Genomic DNA, 16,602 nt, shown 5'->3' with positions numbered 1-16,602 from the left:
AGAGGTAAGAAAGACAACCTGCCTCCATGTGTTCTCGGTGCTGCAGGGATGTCCCTGACCTTCTCCTCCCTCCCCCCATGCCTATTTTGGCCTCTGGTAGCCTGTGACCACCACTATGGGCTCTCTCCTTGCACACGCAGCTGCTCTCCCCATGCCCGGACAACCCCTCAGCTGCATCCCCACCGTCCCGAGGCCCCGGTGAGGGACACAGCACCCTAAGCCTCTGCCTCTCCACTTGCCCTTGTCTCTACTCCCCGATCTCTGGGCTACCCGCCCCAACCCCAGTGTGTGAATGGCTGTGGCACTGAGGTGTGTTTTATGTTCTTATCACTTATCTATTTTTAAATATCGGTGTTTCGAAGGCGCAACACTCCACACATTAGTTCTAATGGCCGGGAAAGGCCCGGCGGGGAGCCCCTCTGCTGCTGCTGCTGCCCTACCATGGGCCAAACATGGCCGCCCTCCCTCCCAGAGCCGTGCACGCCTGAGGGCCCAACCGCGGCCGTGGCACCGGAGGCAGTCGGCGCTTGGGCGGTCGCGCCCCGCCCGGGAAGGGAAGTGAAACCCAAATGCGCAGCGGGGAGGGGCGGGCGCGTCGCCGCGGCCTCGGCGGCTGCCGGGGCTCTGTCCAGAGCCGCGATGTCCCACATGGCGGCACAGCGCCCGGAGGAGGAGCAGCAGCAGGAAGCGGCGAGGGGCAGTCGGGAGCGGCACAAGAGCCGGTCGCAGCCCCCGGCGCGCAGCGGGAAGAGCCAGGAGCGGCAGGAGAGGAAACGGAAGAGGTTGGAGGCGCAGGAGCTGCAGAAGATCCAGCACCTCGAGTCCTTGTAAGGAGCGGCGGAGGGAGGCTCCCCGCCCTTTTGCGGCTCGTTTCCAGTGCATGGCTATGGGGGGGTGTTAGGGTTTTGCTTGGCCCCGCCGGAGGCAACACTCAGTGGAGTGTTGCGCCCGTTCCTTTCCCTCCGCGGCTGCTCCAGCCCCATAACTGTAAAACGGTGGCTCGTTTTTATCCATAAGCAGGCCGTGCCTCTGGGAGAGAGGCCGCTTGCAGGGCTGCTCGGTGACTATAACCACTTCTTGTGGAGGGAAAATGAGTTCCTGGAAGTCTTGGAGTTGCAGCATAGAAGCAGAGGTTGTGCAGGCACTTTCCACTACAGTGGGTTAAAAAAGAGAATAAGATACAAAGGTTTGAGATCTGCCGAATAACTCCATCGGTAATGTGTAGTGCTGCGAAAGGTTTATGGTATTTCTTTGAAAGGGGCTGGAATACGAAGATCAGGATGTTCACAAGAATATGATTTTTTTTTTTCCTTTCCAAATGGAAGTAAAAATCTGTTGTGAAATGCACTAAGCAGCACTAAAAAATTAGACCATTTCATAGTGCCTTGGAATTTAACTCCCAACACAGGCACTTTCTCAGGTGCTGTGCTCTAAGTGGTGCCTGCTTGCTGTTTGGATTTCAATACGTTTTGTATCCGCTGTTAAGAGAAATGCAGCAGGAAAGATGGTACTTGGATCAGTATGGTTCTGTCTTTAGGTTTAATACACAGATTAAATCAGTATGTGTTTGTTAGGTTTGGCTGGCAGGGTTGGATGTAAGGAACAGCCTGATGGGATGTTTTCAGCTGGCTGCGTCTCATTCAGCAGTGCTGGAATTAAATGTGGATCAGTGAGATCCGAGGGGGTGGGAATGTTACAGAGAAAGAGGAGAGAATTGTGCATTTAGCTCTGCACCATCAAAGTACTGTATGTTCTCAAGGCCTTTGTGCTAAGCTGCAGAGTAACAATGTTCCCATTGCTTTTCAGCTATGAGAAACCTCCCCCTGGGCTCATTAAGGTTGGTAAATACATTGCAGTAAATGTTTAGCATGCCAAGGGATTTTCACAAAACCTGTTCTTTAGGTGTTTACGTGACTGTTAGCTGTATAGGTAGGTGCTTCCAGGGTAAAACTCAATCTCCTCAGTTACAGCCTGAACCATGACTTAGTGAATCCAGAGTGAAATGGCCAGATAGGATGAGACCAGTTCTTTCATCACCTCTTAGCACAGATGCTTCATGCACTATTTAATAGAGAGGCTAAAGGGGAGTCATTTATGGTAAAGCAGACTTTCAGTTTGAGTGACATCTTTTCAGGATGCTTTGGGGTTATCAATGCTCGAATATTTGTGTAAAAATACTTCTTTTCCTTTCACAATTATAATTTCTTTTGCCAAATTTGTATACCTAAGCCATCATTTGGTGCTTTTTAACCTGAAGAAATAATCTGTGATGTAAAGGCTGCTTTTAATTACTATGTCTTCTTAGAAGGAAGAGGAAAAAGAAGCCTCTGCTTGTCTGTTAAGTTTTCATTTGCATTACTTATTTAAATAAATTACTAAAATAAACAGGAAGGAATGGAATTAATATGGCAGTAAAGTTCAGACTGGAAAATTCAAGGGTGAGGGACAAAAGCAAATTACTTAATGCTGTTAAAAGCATGTAAAATCCTTTACATGTTACAAGAAAAAGAACTATTACAGGGAAAATAGCTTCCACAGTAAGTGAAAGCCTGAACATTTGAGGTATTAATTTTTTACTAAGTTAAAAAAGTTATTCTCCTTTTATTTTTCATAGGAGAATGAAACAAAACCAGAGGACTGCATACCGGATATGCCGGGCAATGAAGATGCCCGAGAATTCCTGGCACATGCCCCAACAAAAGGGCTTTGGATGCCTTTGGGAAAAGAAGTCAAAGTCATGCAGTGTAAGGCTGAAAATATTCCAGATGTCACTGGACCTTCATGAGCCATCCACTTACACTGGGGGAGGGCAGATCTGCTGGACAGATGACAAGGTCCAGGTAGATTGGCCAGCAGGTTGAGAGAGGGGATTCTCCCCTTCTGCTGCGCTCCAGTGAGACCCCCTGCAGTCCTGATCCAGCTCTGGGGCAAGAACACAGGAGGGACATGGAGCTGTTGGAGCAAGTCCAGAGGAGGCCATGGAGATGCTGCAAGGGTTGGAGCAGCTCTGCTCTGGAGCCAGGCTGAGAGAGCTGGGCTGGTTCAGTCTGGAGAAGAGAAGGCTCCTTAAGGGGAGACCTTAGAGCAGCCCCAGGCCCTAAAGGGGCTGACAAGAAGTGTGGAGAGGGGTTTCTACAAGGGCAGGTAGTGATAGGACAAAAGTGGAGATTGAGATGAACTCTTAGGCAGAAGTTCTTCCCTGTGAGGGTGGTGAGATGCTGGCACAGGGTGATCAGAGAAGTTGTGGCTGCCCCATCCCTGGCAGTGTTAAAGACCAGGCTGGATAGGGCTTGGAGCAACCTGCTCTAGTGGATGGTGTCCCTGCCCATGACAGGGTGTTGAAACTGGATGAGCTTTAATTTCCCTTCCAGCTGAAATCATTCTATGAATCTATGACCTCATGCTGATATAAAAGTATCTTAAATGATGCAGTAGCCTTGCCTAGCCTTTCGTAAAAGCCATACTTTTACGGACATTATACTGTTTGTTCCTACACATGGAAAATAATTTGCATAAATGTTTTTTGTGGGTTTTTTTCTGATCTGGCTCAGAGATGCAATTCAGTGCTGCTCTTTGCTTTTTAAAGGTTGGAGGTGTAAGCGTTACGGACACAGAACAGGAGATAAAGAATGCCCGTTCTTCATTAAAGGCAACCAGAAATTGGAACAATTTAGAGTAGTGAGTACAAATGCTGTAGTATTACTGCTTGTACTTGTTAATACTGACAGTGCATAATCTTGCAAGTGAAGAGAAGCCTATTAGATGATGCTTTATTAAGGACTTTTCCCCTGTCTCTAGTATAATACAGATGCCGAAAATCTCCTAATAAAGAAAAAGCTACAGATGTGGTTGGATGTTTGACTGCTTTGCAGAAAATCTACTCTTCAAAAGGAAAATTAGTAATTTTTACATTTACATTGAAAACCTTCAAGAAGCTGTTTCAACCATTATACTCAGTGTTTGTGATTAAAATGTCAACGTAACAAAACATGTCTAGTCAAGCTTGAGCTGCCCACATTGCAGCTGCTTCAAGCCTTCTGCTGTTGCTGTGAACAACCACATCATGAAGCCTGTTGTCTAGGTCTGTAATCCAGTTGTCTACAGGTCTGATCTCTTGCTACATGAGGCTGCATCTCAGTTCTGCAGTTTCTTTCTGCGTGACCTCTAACTTTTCCTGTGGCTCTGCATTCTTAATGTGTATTTCAAGCTCTTGTCACCTTGTCTTATGTCCTCATTTCTATCCTTAAAAAATGTAGTCTGGACTCATTCTCTCCTGATTCTGGGCTCATACTGATTGTATGCTACTGCAAAGAGTAGTTTTAGCTCTCTCCCATGACAAGATTGCCTCTGTTCTTCACTGTTCCTCAGGTTTTTTTCCTCTGTTGCTTCAAACTCTTGCTGTATGTCCAAGGCCCTTCATGGTGCATTCCCAGCATCTTTCATTTGTTACTGACGTTTTAATTCCCACCTCTGGTTAACATCAGATCCCTCGTCTCTGTTGAACTTTTTTGCTTAATCTTCCAAAAGAAATTATCACCCCATCTTTTTGCTGCATTCTTGCATGGCATGAACTAACCTTAAACATCTGAAGTGTTTACTTGCTACCTTCCTTCACCACAAGCTTTGCTGCAATGCCTATTCCACTGCAAAATAACTGAGTTAAGAACCAATAATGGTAGCGCAGAGCAAGCAAGGACAACTACAACATCATTATTTGTCTTAGATTCCTTGCTCCTGTAATCACTTGTGTGTTTATATTCAGAATATGCTATCAGTATTTTGAACTTCTCTATGTTTGTCTAGCTATCCCTGTAGTACATGGAAGGCGTTCTCTTAGTGAGCTGCTTGAAAAGGCAGAGGCATTATACCTAATAAGGGTCCCCTTCATCAAAGTAATAAAAACCAAACCAGTTCAGATTAAGCATGGTAAGCCTGAGAGTATACTTGGGAATTAAGAGCTTGCTAACTGTGTTTCATCTTTTGATAAAAGCCTCTGGAACTGGGTTGCATTGGTTTATTTGTTTTTAGGAAATAGAACAGTCAGTAAGAAATCCTTGCTTTACCAACACTGGATTTTCTGTTTTCCACTTTAAAGGCACATGAAGATCCAATGTATAATATAATAAATGAAAATAAACGGGAAGAAAGAGAAAAGAGGTAAGTGTGGCTCTATAGTAAACTGTATTTTCAATTTGGTTTTCATTTTGATCACTGCATTAATATGGGGGAAATCTTGATACAAGCTTACCCTTACGTTTTGTTTAATGCCAGTTTCTTTATGTTGGTAGACACGAATGCATTTCTGCTTTCTTAAGATTCATACAATAATACTTCATGCCTCTTTAATTCCATCTTCTACACTTTTCCCCAAAACAAAGTTTATAGCGTAGTCATTCATTTATGCCATAATAGTCATGAATGTCATAGTATCAGCATTCCAACATGTATTTGCATATAGATAAGCAGAGAACTTAGGATGGTCTGGTGATATCTGTAGCCTTACTATTTTGCACACATAAATATTGGCCAATATCCTGCTCTACCTTTGACATCCTGTGGGATGGGAAGTCTCAGAGAACAGAGAGTCTGCTTGTGTCTAAAGGGATTGCTTTTATCAGTCTGCAAAAACTGTAACAGGAGTGTAATTTGGCAGAAGCAGAAGTGTTCCCTTGCCCTTTGCATGTAGATCCCATTTCTCAGGCTAGGAAGAAAACCGATAAAAGCTAGAATAAAGTTTTACAGGTAAAAAAGAGCTAGAAAGGATTCTCATTCTAGTTTTTAAACTCAGGATACAGCAACTGAAGCAGCTCTTGGAGGACTCTACCTCAGAAGATAACAGTGATAAGGATGATGAAGACAGCAGCAGCTCCACGTCCTCCGAAGGTAGAGATAAACATAAGAAAAAAAAGAGAAAGAAGGAAAAGAAAAAGAAGGAAAAGAAGAAGAAGAAAAAGAGAAAGCATAAGTCATCTAAATCTAATGAGAAGTCAGAATCCGATTAGCAGTGTTCACCTGCTGCATGCTCATTGACCTCTTCTGGTGGAGTAAAAGGAAAGACCCAAAGGATGAGGAAGAAACCACCAGAAAAGGTTTTATTAAACTGGGAATGTATAGATGATACATATGACATCCTTACGCTGGCTGCCCATTCCTGCCCCGCTGCAGCCAGAAGAGGACTGCATTAAACAACTCTCCATCAGAATATCTTTATTGTAAAACCTGTGCTAAGGATCATCTGCCTTGCTCAGATTTGGTTCTGCATTGCCACATGTGATTGTGGCAGGAAACAGTGACTTCCAAGGTATTGCCAACTAACCTGCAGCAGGAGCCAGCTGTCTGTTGAAGTGTCTTTTCTCTGTAAAGTTATTGTATTACATACAGAGCACTGGGAGTTCACTTACAGTGCTCATAAGCAGCAGCTTGTACTGTATTGTACTTCATACAGCCTATGTGAAGTTCAGTGTATTTGTCCTAGTACTGGCAGCTGGGAAATAAAGAGCACTGCTGAAGGAAAGCAGAGTTAATCAAGGGGATCTACTTAAAGACAAAATTGCTGTGTTAATAAAACTTGAGTGTTTTATTGTGTGTAATAAAATTTCAACATCATCACCGTTAATACACATACTTCAACACCTCAAGCATTTCTCCAGCCTATAGGATTGGGAGCTGAGTGTAAAGAGGGAGTAAGCTTAGTTATTTAAAAAGGGGTTTTCATGTTCAAGATGAAAAAGATTAATTTCTGTATATACTTCAGTATCAGTTTTGGTACATCTGAGGTTTTTTTTACTTGGGGAAATAAATTCCACCTTATTTTTTTGTTTACTACAATTACTTTATGAATCATCCCACAAGAATATAAGTGTGTAAGGCTCTCAAAATGTTTTTCAATATAGACATGGAAACCACCAAACAGCAGTAAAGAACACATAAGCAGGAAGAAGGAAAAGTTCTGTCAACTCAGTTGACCTTGTGGACTGACTATGCTGTTATTCTAACCTTGCAGGCTCAGTTAGATAGCTAGAGTAAGCTGAACTGCATTAGAATAAGCAGCTCTTTGGAGGTGCAGTGATCAAGGTGCAGTGATACAAAGCTGTGATTTCAGGACCAAGATGAGATACATAGTCGTAGTCTGCAAAAGGAGAAGGGGAAAGATTTGTCTTGACAGGAGTAGGAAGGGCTTACATGGAATGCAGTTTCTGTGCTTATGCTTACATTGAAAGAAAAAGGCATGATGAAGCTCTGACATTAGTAAGGTGAACATTAACACTGACATTAGGAACCATAGACTTAAACCTTATGGGACATGACTGTTTTTTTCCTCCTGAGACATTTGGAAAAGATGACAGGGGAAGATATACATTAAAATGTGTTTTCTCCCTCCTACATGTCTTAAAGAGTCATTTAGTAAAAAAAAACAAAAAAAAAACACACCCATTCCTCTCCAGTCATTCACAATATATTCTGGGGAAAAGCAAGGTAGTCAAAAGCTACTTACACAAAAATTCTTATTCCCAGAGCTTGAATGTGAAGCTGTGTTTATCCTCCAGTATTATACAGTAAATCTCCCTGTGGTGGGATATATTGGTGACTCCTGATAGTTCTCTGTATCAGCAACATCAGCAGCAAATTCAGAGCTCCTGGCTCTTTCACCAGAAAAAAGTTTAACAGGTGAAAAGACCATCCTTGTTCGAGTTCAGCAAAAATACTCACAAGTCTTATTTCTACGGCCATGAAATTACTTGAGGCTTATAAATCTTGTCTGAGACGGCAGTGAATCAGGGGAATGTGAAGATTCTTTTTTAAGCCATGTATGTGTTTTTTGCTCAGGATGTGATAAGTGGGGGTAAGGAGAGGTGCCATTGACTCTGGTCTTCCATAGTTTGATTTTCATGCGGAGACTTGTAATTAATTTTTTCCACCTTAAGGCAGAAGACAGGACGTTGTAAAAGGGAAAGCTTTATGGCATCTAGGTGCTACCAAATTGACACTTGGAACATAGAATTAAAACGTGGCAAGCCAACGTAAGACACTGGCTCTACTTCAGTAACTGCAGCACACCCACTTTGTGACAGAGGTTTTTAGTCAGCTACAAATAAGGAGTCAAATCCTGAGCTGCAGACAGTCAGTCTGCCCAAACCAATCTCCCAGCCTCAGAAGCCTCTACTGCTTGTTACTGATGCGCCAAGCAGCAAATAGATTCTTCAGCTGCCCTTCAGAGGTGCTGCAGGAAGCATGTGAAAGCTTCAAGGGCAGAGCCATACTTGCCCCAGTTGCAAGGTCAATGCTGCCAGCACAGGAGAGTCCAACCTCACTGAGAGCAAAAGTGTGCCATGTATGTGCGCCTGTAAAGTTAAATCTCAAATATCCCTCTGGCTGATTACCTGCCTGAATAAAAGCAGCCTGGACTTCCAACTCACAGCCTCATAAAACACAGTCTGTACTTCACAACTTGCCTAAAGTGTGGCTATTTCACCCACTGGAATATTAAATATAGCTGTAAACCAGTTGACTTAAGATGCAGTGCACAAATCACACTGCTGAGTGGAAAAAAAGCCAAGTAGAAGATTTAGTTTTGAGGTCATATGACTAGTACTGTCAGAGTAGAATACACCACATATAACATGATCCAAGAAGTATTTCTGGAGCACTTGCACGTTCATGCCTACTACTTAAAGCATTGGTATGGATATGTAGCATGGGTACACTACAAGATTGAGGAAATAGTTTAAAATAGCATTTGTTTTCAGACAAAGAGCTGTCTGAACACTCCTACTGCTACTCCCTCACATCTTCCCTGAAGCTGGCATCACCACAGCCTAAATTGCTTCTTTTATCTGGGTAGGAATACTGACTACTGCAAAACCTGTGAAAGAATCAGTAGCATGATCTTGGGAGTACCTGTGAAGTATTAGCTATTAACAGAGTGCCACCTAACTGTGAGGTCATGAATATTCCTTTAACTGTATCTTGCTGCTTGTTTGATAAGCCTGTCAGCAGAACAGGGTCTATATTAAATGCCAAGGCTATGCTCAAGTTCAGGGAAAAAGAAGTCAATCCTTACCTAAGAACAATCTTCAAGTTGAAGAGATTCTACCACTGATCCTCCCCATCAGAATAAATTCTTTCCCCCTCTAAGAGCAGCACATTCCTGTATTAGATGTCCAAGAGCAGCAGTCCTATATTTTCCAAACTATTAAAAAGCTCCATGCTGGAAGTAATTCCCTCCCTCATTTTATTCTTTGAGGTTCTGATGTAACAGTCTTTATGCATCACAAAAGCCAAATCAAAAATCTGTATTCCTTATTTTCTTGAAGTGCTTATTGTAAAGAGGAAATAAAAACTAGGATCGCAGTGTTAAAGTGGATCCCTTCACTAACAGCTTGGGCTGAAGGCTATAATTATAAAAGCTTGTTAAAACAAGTAAGCAAGTGCTATTAAAAATACTAGATCAAGGATCAGTTGGGTAGGGAAACCTCAATACTCCCACATAAAACCAGCCACTTCTGAGCTATCCACCTCATCTAGATCAGTCTATTTCCATTATTCAGAAGATCAGTAGTTTTATCATCTTAGTTCTACAGACGATTTTTCTGTAGCAAGTTGCCAAGGACAGTATCAACAGTAATAGATGTCATCAGTAAGAAGTCAAGGGACATGGTACAGTGCTGTTGTAAAAATTGCTGGCTCACCAAAGTCCATCTCTCCAGCTTAGGGCCTCCATAGGAGACTCAAAGATCTCAAAAAAAAAAAAACCAACAAAAAAAAACCCCAAAAACAAACAAGGGGAGGAGGGGGAAGCATCCCATCACCACAGTGTTTCAGTTTTATTCCTCAGTCATGTACTTGAAAAGAGTTAAGATCTGAGGAGCTGCCTTGAAGCATCAAGTCAGTATTTAACTTGATCCAGTTTTAGCTATATTCTTTTACAACAAAAACAAATCCAACCAAAAACCCAGCTGATGGAGGAGAATTTGGTACTTAAAGCCACACCATACAGACAAGCTGACTATGAGATGACATTGATGGGTTTCACAACCCTGCAGAGCTCAACAGCAGGACAGCAGTAAAGACCAAGCTCTAATACTACTGATGCACACCCCCCCCATAACAAGCTGTTTTGCTTCTAGGTATAGATGGAATACAAGAAGCCTCAAAGTGCAATTCTATTAAATTTATTAAATAGTGGCTGTGCTAGCTGTAAAAAGGTGCTTTTAGTGTTAAATACTTAACTCCATTTTAAATGTCCTCAGTCTTTACAATGTTTCTACTTGTCCTCTAAGAATACATGGCAATTTACAAAATATACAAGAGAATAATAGAGTTTGAGATTTATGCAAAACATAACTTTTTTGTTTCCAGTCCTGCCCAAATACTGGCATTTATCGTCTCTTAGAGAGGGACTTTCTTGATCCATGCCCTAAAGAAAAAAGAAAAGAGATTAAGGGATGTATTCTCCCTCCTAATACATGCCAGTTTGCTTTTAAAGACAGAGTAGACAGCAGCAATTGCCTTGTCCTACTGCAGGAGATCACACTGACATAACTATGTGCTCAGCTTCCCAGCAAGGATAAATTCTGCAGGAATGGTGCTTGACTTCAGAATACCCCAAGATAACAGATTGATAAAAGTTCTTCATGAAACTCATTGTGTATTTTCAATGTGCTCTTGCAACTACATTGTTGAATGCACCCAAGAAGCACATATTATTTCTAGGGCAAATCTAAAGTATTTTGGAATGATACACATTTTCTGGATGCTTTTACTGAAGAGGAACAGCAATTAAGGGTTTAACATTGCTTAAATAATCCAATCGACTGATGCCAATTTTGAGTAGTAAGATGCTTCAGTCCAACATGGTTTCCAATGTTGCAAACACATGGAAGTGTCATCTGTTTAATATAAGAGAGATTGTCTTTAACCCCTATGTTTCCTGACTGAATATTCAGGTTAGCTTTACCATGCCAACTTGTTCTTATCCAGAAGGAACTCTGATCCACCTAAATTAGCTTCTTGTACATACCAACCATTTTCAATCTATAACCTTTTTAGACTCTCCCACAAGTGCACAAAAGTATATTTGTTACTGAACCTACTTGATGTGGTATTTCCCTCCATCACCTTTCTCAGCTTCCTCCAAAGCAGCAAAAAGCTCCTACTTCATAAAGTTCAAGTTCTTGAGAACCATCTATATGCATTTGTGTTGTTTCAAGTAACAGTACTTTGGCTGAGACAGACCGGTAGCTTAAAGAAAAGCATTACTGCAAAGCAACATAGGACCCAACACTTAATAGTCTAAAAAGCAACTAGACTAAAATACTGGAGTTCTGTATGTGGTTTTTTTCCTTCTTTTCCCTTAAGTAAGGAGAAGGAATCTAACCTGGTCAAAGCTACAACAGTCTTCATAGCAAAGTGAGTAAGTGTTCAAAGTTTAGCTTGCCTTTCCTCCCCTCCCCCCCCCCCATCTTGCCCACATACAATAGTAATGTATTTACTATTATTTTACAATCTGATACTCTTACAGTTCAAACAAAATTATTAGACAGTAATGAAGAAAAATCTCACAGCAGCCATTGTTGTAGCTTGTCACTGTATACCAACCTTTGTGGACTCTGCTTTTAGGCATCTCACATGCTTCTTCCACCTCACATCTTGTGTCTCTGAGTTTTGAAGGTGGCTTGCCTATTCTTTTCTTCTTCAGTTTAGCCAAAGGTGGGTACCCTACACAGCAAGATACAACTGGTGTTATTTCTCCAAAGCATAGTTTAAAAGCAAATTTAAGCTTGACTTCCCCTGACTGGTCTGTAGTGCTCCTCTTTCTCCCATCCCACTACATGCCCATTTTAGTGGCAGACAAAACTGATGCTGCTTATGTCAAGCAGCAGTCCTCTACATCTACAATATTGAATCACTAACCATAACTCTGGATGTATTGCATTTTGGGGCATAACTTGGATAGATGTTAGTGCAGAAAAAAAAATCCAGTGAAAGTTGGATAATCCTGTTCTAGTTCACTTTTTAAGTGTTCAGGACTACTCGATGGCTGTCCAAATGACCAGACTTGCCACTGTCTCAAAAATGCTCAGTTCTTCAGACCTGTTAAGTTATGCACTGCAGATACATTGCTCAAGAAGTCAAATTTAGCATATGATACTACTGCTAAAGCAACATACTTTGTTTAGCCAAACCCCTTTGCTTGCAGAGCACTTAAATTTAAGATTAATATGAAGAAACCAGTCTTAAGATAAGAAACATTTTAAAAATTATGTGATTTTACTAGCACTTCTGAGGCATCCGTTGGCATGGGCAGCATTAAGAAACCAATTCGTTCCTCCTAGCATTGAATGTGCTAACTTCTCCAAACTATAAGCTGGAAAAGCAAGAGGAAAAAGCAGGGAGTAACAAACATCCTTAGCATGCCATACCATCTATAACTTGGAAGAAACAGAAGAGACATGCTGAAAGCTGAACAAAATTTTAGAACTATTTTATGATTTTTTATGAACTGTAGTAAGGAGCCAAGAACAGTATTGATAAAGGAAGATGTTTTCAACTTTTACAGAGCAGGCTAGCATAAACAACCCACAACAATTTGAAATCTGATAGCAGATAGGGCAAAGTATCCAACTCAGGAGGAAAATCTTAAATCCCAACGTGCTCAAGCATGAAAGCAATGTTGAGAGAGAACCAAAGAACACACTCTGAAGAATAGTTTACTGAGCTGTTGATACAGGGAACCTGATGGATATTATCACTGAAGAGGAGCAAGTCAGTCTGTCCTGAAAATGACATCACACTGTTACCTGGTAGACTGATCCTGTGATACTTTGAAAGCACATGAGCCAGGACAGCAGTAATACCCAGATTACAGCAAATTCTACACTTGTTCCAACAGCACTTACCATGAGAAACACCCTTGAAGAGCATTTAGAAACAGAGTTGCACTCCAAGTAAACCTTAATTTTAAAGACAAAAGGTTTTTCTTCAGAGAAAAAAAGATATAGAAACTAGCTAACCTTCATTTTGTCAAAGTAACCCATTAACTCTAGTGACAGGAAAAGGGGCTAAAACTTAAACAGGGGAAGTTTAAATTGGATATAAGGAAGTTCTTTACTGTGAGGGTGGTGAGGCACTGGAATGGATTGCCCAGGAAAGTTGTGAATGATCCATCCCTGGCAGTGTTCAAGGCCAGGTTGGACAGAGCCTTGGGTGATATGGTTTAGTGTGAGGTGTTCCTACCCATGGCAGGGAGGTTGGAGCTGGATGATCTTAAGGTCCTTTCCAATCCTAACTATTCTACGGTTCTATGATTTGTTCACCTTTCCCTTAGCCACATCAAGATGATTTGCACTCAGACATCCTTTAGCAGTAGCAAGGTAACTGTGGTCCATGCTAGTTTCAAAGCACTGGCCTACGTAGCTATCACACATGACTCCTTGTATATTCTACTCATCAAGATCAGGAACTATCATTTCACATGCACTTAAGCATTATCCAGATGAAAAATCAGTACTACAGTTTATGGAAGTAGCAGATCAGCACAAATAAAGGCTTTGCTTGGCCACAAATCATTTGATGATTTGATTTCCCCTGGTACCTTTAAAACAAGATAAGTACCTAGAATGCATCCTTACTCACATGTTTCAATTTGAGAAGGATATAAGTATACCCCAAGAGGCACTGACAGGTATTTCATCAAAATCAGAGTGAGGAGCACTAGTTTTATCCTCAAATCCTGTTGAAATATCATAAGCTTTCTGTTTTGTATCAGATCCTTTTGAATGTTCCTTAAGCACAGAAACATAGTGAGCAAGTAAGTTGTACCTTGTTCTTTGCTCCTGGCTGGGGGCCAGGGACTACCAGGTATTTGGCTGGTAAATTTGGGTTTAGCACCACTTCTAATCCAATACTCTTCAGGTGGTATCCCCATATTCTCCCTGAACAGCCTTCCTAATTAAGGAAAGAGTTAGGTTAGTATTTAGTTTTGCTAATGTTATTATACTGTTCAAGCCACAACTCAGAATGCAAAGCTACCTACTGAATCTAATAGTAAGTGGCTATTAGAAAAACCTCATGGTTTTCTAGAGACCATACTCAACATGTTACAAATAGATTCTGTACAAAGAAGACAAAGTCATTAAAAGTAGATCACCCTGTTTTGGATGCCTGTCACAGATTGGATTCCAGGTCAGACTTAATGTTTCACACTGATCTGATTAAAATAAGGCAAAGCTTTTGTTGCTAACAGCAAGAGAGCAGCAGCTACAGTGAACTAACAATGGTTTGACTCCTCTTCTGCAGAGGAATTACACAGGGTGTGGCCACCAGATTATAATGAACTTAATCCTGTTTCATCCACTTAACATGTGGATGTGATGAGAACTCAGAACATTTGTATAAATTTAAATGCCAGGCTTCCAAGATACTATTAAACAACGGTAAATGTGTAGTTCAAATAACCGTAACCTTCGCAAATCAATAAATCGCCACTAATATCAGAAAGTGAAGTAGATAAAATCTAACTCAAAGGAGAGTTTCTGCAAATTCCTCTGCTGGTTGTGAAGATGCAGAATCCTCCTGCAATTGGCAAAAGACAGTAGCAAACCCCTTCTGCCTCAAGAAAATCCAACCTAATTCTGCAATACTTACGGCTCTGCTCCAATCTTCCCCACTGGCTCCAGCTACAGTTTGCAACTGCAGGTAGGTGGGTTGTGTGTTCTATTCAGCAGCACTTTGTTCTCACCATTTTCTTACCTCCCAACAATTTCCGTACTGCTCGCTGGTGTTCAAGTCCTCCTCTTCTTGCAGTAGGCATCTTTCTTCCACAATACCCATAGTCACTGCATGCACCATCTTGTTCTCTCTCCTTTGGCTTGTAAACTACACCAGTGTTGTCACCAAGCCCATTCCTAGCTTTTATAATCTCTTGAGCAGGCCAGCTGACTAACTGAGCTGGTATAGCGTGTCTAGGTGGTTTCCAAAGCACCTTCTGGCCAACTTGGTAGAAGCTTCCTGTACTAGGCATCAAGATTTCATATGGAGTAGCTCCCTGGTTAAAATATTCCACTTCATCCATGTCATAGTCATCATACTCATCCTCTTCTTCCTCTCCCTCTTCATCATCTTCCTCTCCCCTCACAGAGTATTCTTCAGAGTCTTCAACTTCTGACAAACTCTTAGCTGCTTTTGGCCTAAGAGAATCGAGTTTCATCCAACTAGAAGATCTAGGAAGGTTTCCCAGCTTTCTACCTTTACTGGAAGCCTCTTTAGTCTTCGTGGTTGAAGAGCTTTTGACATCTTGGTCGCGCAAGCTATTCATCTGCTCCTTTCCTACCCCTTCATCTTCATTAAGGGACCCGGCACTTTTAATTTTCTCTTTCTCCAAGCCCTCTGTACTCTTCTGGAAAGAATACATGCTTTTGTGAAGCACATAGTCAGGGACAAAATAAGACACCGGGGCATTGTCAATTGATGAGCCTTCTTCTCTAGAGGACATGTCATCAGAAGAAAGACCGAGTACACTTTGACGCTTCCTTTGTGGCAGACAAAGGTCATAGGTGTAGTTGGTGTCCATAGTGTCCACACAAGCCAGCCAGCTGCTAGAAGGAACATACTTCTCAATGGATTCATCACACCAAATACTCCTATCAGTTTGACTTTCATTGGTCACATTGTGGCTTCGGTTCAGCTTTTTCTGCTGGAAACTCAAGTCACTCATAACCTCCATGCTAGATGGAAGCAGTCCTGCTTGCTGAATAAAGCTGGGCTCCTCTTGAGCAGTTTTTGAGCCTGTAGGTTTTTTAGAGCTCAGTTTCTTAGCTACTACCACATCCTGTTTTTCCACTGGTTGATCTATGCTAACAGACCTTGACAACTCTGTGACTTGCACTGTCATGGGTTCACCTGGGTGGGATTTTGCCCCTTGACTTGTATTCACTTGCTTTTCTGCATCCAGCTTCACTTCATTATCATGGACCTCTTTTTCTTGCACAGTTTCAACACACTGCTTAGAGGGGAGAACAGATTTTCTCTCATCTAAGGAAGCTCCTGTTATCATTTTCTCCCCTTCAGGAGTGCTGTACATCATTCCTTCACATGAGCTAACAGAAAATAAGTCACGCTGCACTATATTCTCTGGGACTGCTTTACCACTTGCCACATCATACAAAGGGATAGTTTCTTTAAAGGACTTCCACAGTTGAATAGCTGGAGAGCCATTTCCGTATTCTATCCTCACTTCTTCCTTCTCAAAGGCATAGCTTCCAGTAGGAAGACCTCTATACTGTGTAGAGCTGGAAGGGCTCTTGTTATGAAACTCTCTGTCTACTACAACAGAAGATCCAGATGAATCTTGTTTCTCCGAAGTACTTTCAGTCTCTGTACCTATACCAGAAGAAACACAGGCAGCATTTCCTGCATCACAACCTTTCGTTTCCATACGGATATCCTGATGCTTCTTTTGCTTGTTTTCAGGCTGTCTAGGATCAGTCTGTGTTTCTTTTGTCTCCATCTTTTTCCCAGCGGTACTATAGTGTCTAAATCTTGTGGCATGATAAAACATAGGGGAAGGTTGGGGAGCATTAAAATAAGGCCTTCTGTTAACTC

The 16,602-nt window shown here is 41.8% G+C and overlaps 1 protein-coding gene across 1 annotated transcript; it reads left to right on the top strand.

Annotated features, from left to right (window-relative positions):
* Positions 1-557: 557 nt before the first annotated feature.
* RP9 (RP9 pre-mRNA splicing factor) lies at positions 558-6,618 on the top strand. The gene is made up of 6 exons (XM_005141663.4): positions 558-827; positions 1,807-1,837; positions 2,615-2,744; positions 3,587-3,678; positions 5,096-5,157; positions 5,789-6,618. Exons 1-6 carry the CDS (start codon positions 640-642, stop codon positions 6,000-6,002), a joined length of 717 nt encoding a protein of 238 aa, XP_005141720.2. The 5' UTR covers positions 558-639; the 3' UTR covers positions 6,003-6,618.
* Positions 6,619-16,602: the final 9,984 nt, after the last annotated feature.

The sequence above is a fragment of the Melopsittacus undulatus genome, chromosome 1, assembly GCF_012275295.1.
Source record: "Melopsittacus undulatus isolate bMelUnd1 chromosome 1, bMelUnd1.mat.Z, whole genome shotgun sequence".
In the NCBI taxonomy this organism is placed as follows: Eukaryota; Metazoa; Chordata; class Aves; order Psittaciformes; family Psittaculidae; genus Melopsittacus; species Melopsittacus undulatus.
This window is presented reverse-complemented; position numbering and strand designations above follow the sequence as displayed.